The sequence below is a fragment of the Boleophthalmus pectinirostris genome, unplaced genomic scaffold, assembly GCF_026225935.1.
Source record: "Boleophthalmus pectinirostris isolate CB_2022bp ecotype Guang Dong unplaced genomic scaffold, ASM2622593v1 HiC_scaffold_6, whole genome shotgun sequence".
NCBI lineage: Eukaryota > Metazoa > Chordata > Actinopteri > Gobiiformes > Gobiidae > Boleophthalmus > Boleophthalmus pectinirostris.
Window position 1 is genome coordinate 20,972,852 of NW_026571447.1, and position 4,769 is coordinate 20,977,620.

The following is a 4,769-nucleotide window of genomic DNA, read 5'->3' on the forward strand; positions in this document are numbered from 1 at the left end:
ACTTAGCTCCTTGGGCTTGCGATGATATTGTATTTCATGGTTTGATTTGATTGCATTGTTTAGTTTCATTCATTCAACCATTTAGTGCTTTGCAGTCACCACGCTTAGTAAGGCCTGACCAAGAAGCATCGACAATCAAAAGCTGTTAGCACCAAGTTCCTGTAGTAAAATATACATCTATTTATCACAGCAGCACCTTCTGAACAGATCCATGTAGTGTAGTGGCAGACCTTTTCTTCAGTTTGATGTGTCTGCTGTTGCTCAACACATTGGTCATAATGGTGCAATGGAAGAAGATATTGCCACTGGCTGAGCACAACCTCAATGGGCAAAAGTGATTCTTCCAGTTTGTTTGATGGATGTGAAATGACATATGAAGAGGTAGCTAATATTATAAAGAGTAGCGCTCTTGCTGTCAACTACACTGTGAATAAACTGATTATAATACATATTTAAAATAAATAGAATCTGTTTCTCTATTTAAATATTAGATCTAATAGCCACAACACACACTGGTTTTCCACTATAACATAATGTTGTGTGCATGATTTAACAAAGTAGCAGCCATTGCATTAAAATGAGAATTCAAGTTGTTTGGTTTGCCCATTTTGGTTCACCTCAACCAATGTCTCCAGAGCAGCATTTTATACAACACCTACATATTGTGAGGGAGTCGAGTCGAGGATGACAGGTGTCATACATCCAACACCATGTCGTAGTGTGTCTCCTTTTTCCTCTTGCCACATTTGTTTATGAGCGCTGCATACAAAGTCAAGAGTATGACCCAGTAACTGGCATAGACTACAGCTCCTATGACCAGAACTAATTTCTCTGAATCAGGGAAGGGCTTCTTAGTCTGTAGGACCACAGTGTAAATGATCCCAATGAAAAGGATTGTGAACCACACTGATATGGGAATTAACCCAATAAAGTTTACCACAATGGTTTTCCTCCCAGATGTGCCCCATCCAGACTTGTTGATGGTTGCTATGGCAAACATCTTTGCTGGTAAAAGACTTGACATGTATAGTACAGAGTAAAAAGACATGAACACCATCACTATGTTCCCTCGAAGGCAGCTGGCAAATGTGGATTTGATCAGTGCCACGGCCTGCACTATCAGAAGAAACAACAGAATATTCCAGAGTCTTCCTTGGTAGAAGAGCTGGATGGCAGTGGCAATAAGAAAGAAAGGGAAGAAGCCTGTGATGACAGCCTCATATGTCATCCATAAATGGTGTTTGTGAAACCACATGGAGTTGTACAGCCACTCTCTGAAGTAGGACTTACTCCACCTAGTCTGCTGGTTAAGCCAGCGCAGGTATGTGATGGGTGTCTCGGTCAAACACTTGGAGCGTGCTGTATACTTGGTGGCATATCCCAGACTGAGCACTCGGTTTGTGAGGTGCCGGTCATCTCCAAAACTACAGTGAGATCCCATAAAGGTCTGATTGTACCAGTCCTCCAGGAACTCGTGCAGGAGGGAGTTTCGGTACATTCCCAGTGGCCCACTGATGCACTGCACACAGCCAAAGTAAGATTGGCACGCCCGCTCTATGTTGAAGGCCATCCAGTATCGCACACTGCTTAGGAAGGAGATCCATGACTCATATTTGTTCAGAATCTGAAGACACAAAGAGGGGGACAGTTACAGGGCATTTCATGCTTTTTTCTTTTAAAATGTTTAGATAAAATCAAAGGAAAGTTTGAAACATCTGATTATTGATTTATTGATGTTTTTGTTTTTGTTTTGAACAATGAGAATGATGAGTATTGTATGTATTTACTTGCACATCTCCCCCAACACCCCCCACCATTGGGTCTTCTTCCAAAACCTTGACCATCTCCACTGAGCAGGCTGGGTCCAGCATAGTGTCTGAGTCACAGACCTTGGGAAAAGAAATGCATAAAATTATACTCTACAAACACAATGCTAAAATCCACCTGTAGGCTAAACAAAATGTTTGATCGCCTTCCTTAAATGGTTTCTGTTCTATAACTCAAGGTGACAAAACTGTGCATGGTGCCAACTCTTAAATGGGCTAGCATATTTGTTTTGATCACAGTGGCATTGGCTAAGCCCTGCATGGAACCTTTTGAAATAATTACTGATAATGAAGTTTTTGGCATGCTCCGCACATGAACAGGTGGGAAACAGCTTTGTCTAACTAAAGTAACAGATTAGATGAGATCAAAAGAAAGTTATGTGTCGCAAGTGTATATAAACAGCACTCATGTCTGTGATGTGTTCATTCAAACATAGGCTACTGCTGTGTTTCTTCACACCACACTTCACAACATGATGCACACAGCCACAGTCCGTCTGAGGCAACACAAAAGTGTCTTTGTGAACTGTGTGTTTGACTTGGCAGAGCAGCCCCCTCTCTCTACAAACCCAAATTTCGACTTTTTTCTCTATCAGACATCATCGTACTAGTTGAACTTTAGATTGATATACTATTACAAAAACAGGATCCAAGTTCTTTCACTTACAATCATGTTTTTTTTCCATTAAGTGTGACTGACAAATCTCCCCTTCATTGAAACAGAACTGTAGGCTATGCTGTCCTTACCTGCACATAGTCCACACTGCGGCCCAGTGCCTTGAATGCGGTGTACATGACCTCTCTCTTGCCTCCCCACTTCTGCATGATGCACACACACTTGTTGTTGAGGACTACCCTCGACATCTGCTGCAGGCTCTCAGCGTAGCTCTCTTCCGTCTCCCCTGGTCCTCTGGCATGATAATTACTCTTCCAAATAAATGTGGCTGATTTATCCCAGCCCATGATCTCTTTGAATATCTCCATCATGTACAAATCGTCGTCATTGTTCCCGTCAATCACCATAATAACTTTGATCCCAGGGTAGGTCAGTCTTTTTACTGACACAAGGCACTTCCGCAGATAGTTGGGGTCTTCTTGATAGGCAGCGATGCATAGCGCTAATGATTTATTCAGTTTGATTGGTGTCTCCAAAGATCTCTTCATGTTTCTGTGCTCCAACAGTGCAAATAGACTCTGGATGATGAGATGAACAACCAAGATGGCGCCGTACAAGCCAAAGGATAAGTAATTGTGGGCTGTGGTGAAGAACTGGTAACCCATAATGTAAGCGGTGGAGATGCCCACGAGGAGGGACACGCCGAACAAAGTGGTGCCGAATATCCGCAGGTATGTGAGCCCTTTTTGGCAATTCATCTGCAACAAAAGAAAAGGAGGATTTATTTAGAAGAGGCCTGACAAATAAACATTGAATGCAATGTCTTGTTTTATGGGGCTGTATCCTCAATAGCCATAGTCAAATCTGGAAGTAATCCTTGCAAAATACATGTGGAAATAGCAGACTTTACAAATGGCACACCATGATCTGATTTTATTTGTATATGAAAAAGTTGGCACTGTGCCAGTGACAGAAGAAGATGGAAGCAGGACACCAAAATAGGCATTCTTGTTACCATGCCACACAGACTTTCTTTATTTCCTATGCCCAGGTAAAGAAACCCCCCACCTCTTTACCTCTCCTCAGCCCCCTTCTTCCTCTCCCCAAATCTCACTCTAAATGTCAGACACTTGTGAGTAGCCGATTGTTCTCTTTTAGTTCCTGTGTGGGCCAAATTACATGATTTCTTGACCTAATTAACCAACAAAATACTTTCCCATGCCAGGCTTTCAACCCAAACCAAGTGGTTCAGATAAACACTGCAAAATTAAAAATCATTTTCACAAACACATGTGTTTTTGGTGCAATTGTCTTTTTCTGAGAACTGATGTTCTTGTTGAACTAAATCTTGAGCAGTTTGTTTCCAGGGCTCATTATGTTGCTACCGCCATCTGTTTGGCAGACCCAAGAAGACCCACTCAGAGTGGCTCAGCTCAGCGCAGAGCGGACCACCCTGTGATGTCATCTGTTTATATCTCCGTGGGAAGAGCTGGACAAAGACTTTTGGACTTGCAAAATGCTTCATATGTGTGTCTTTTTTCTATTAAAGAAAATGGTCTTGTCTGTAAATGTAACAGAAAAAGATTTGTGAAGGTTACAGTTTTTTGGTAATAGTCAAGAGCAAAGGTCGTACAGTTGACGTAGCACCCCCATGTGGCACATCTTTATAAGACACATCCTCATTTGAAATGCTCATCATTTGAGTCACACTTTTTATGTCATTTTCAGGAAATGTCACAAAAGATGATCAGGGAAATCCATGCAGCCATCAAAAGAGGAGTGCGCAAAGACCAGAAGTGGATGTGATTTGGCACCATTTCACTGCACCACACCTACATGCACAAGACAGATGGAGGGAGGGATCGAGAAATACACAGACAGAAAGGAATTGTGTAGATGATTGAAGAAAGAAGCATGATAGGAAACGACCCAGTAATGCTCTAAACAAATAAAAACAGACAGAAGACAGGTTACTAACTCATGCACAAACCCCTTGGCACCGTCTGCATTTAACTCATTTGATCTCCACATGAGAAAGTTGCAGGGAGGGAAGCAGCCCTCCTCTGGCACGTGGCGCAGTTCGGGGCCTCAGCTGCTCATTTACAGGACCCTAGATACAAGCTATACACTGACTACAGTATACAGCAGGCACAAGCACAGAGCAGAGCCAGAGAAAGGGTTATGTGTTTGTGTAAATCAACTCCAGGAGACCCCCCTCTGCCAATGTGGGCCACTGTGTGTATGTTTGTTTTTACAGCTAAATGAGGAAAGCAATGCAGCAGCCAGTCGGCAATTAGGTCAATACAATGAATGGACCATTACTACTT

General features: G+C 42.5%; 1 protein-coding gene across 1 annotated transcript; it reads right to left on the reverse strand.

The window, feature by feature from the left end:
* Positions 1–694: 694 nt before the first annotated feature.
* has2 (hyaluronan synthase 2) lies at positions 695–3,200 on the reverse strand. Its single transcript, XM_020937519.1, has 3 exons — positions 2,574–3,200; positions 1,788–1,889; positions 695–1,624 (listed from the first exon to the last, which is right to left on the reverse strand). Exons 1-3 carry the CDS (start codon positions 3,198–3,200, stop codon positions 695–697), a joined length of 1,659 nt encoding a protein of 552 aa, XP_020793178.1.
* Positions 3,201–4,769: the final 1,569 nt, after the last annotated feature.

Coding starts and splice junctions, on each gene's coding strand:
- has2 (XM_020937519.1), bottom strand. CDS start 3,200: ATGAATTGCCAAAAAGGGCTCACATACCTGCGGATATTCGGCACCACT. Junction 1,890..2,573: donor GCAGTGTGGACTATGTGCAG/GTAAGGACAGCA, acceptor TCTTTTCCCAAG/GTCTGTGACTCAGACACTAT. Junction 1,625..1,787: donor GTGTTGGGGGAGATGTGCAA/GTAAATACATAC, acceptor TTGTGTCTTCAG/ATTCTGAACAAATATGAGTC.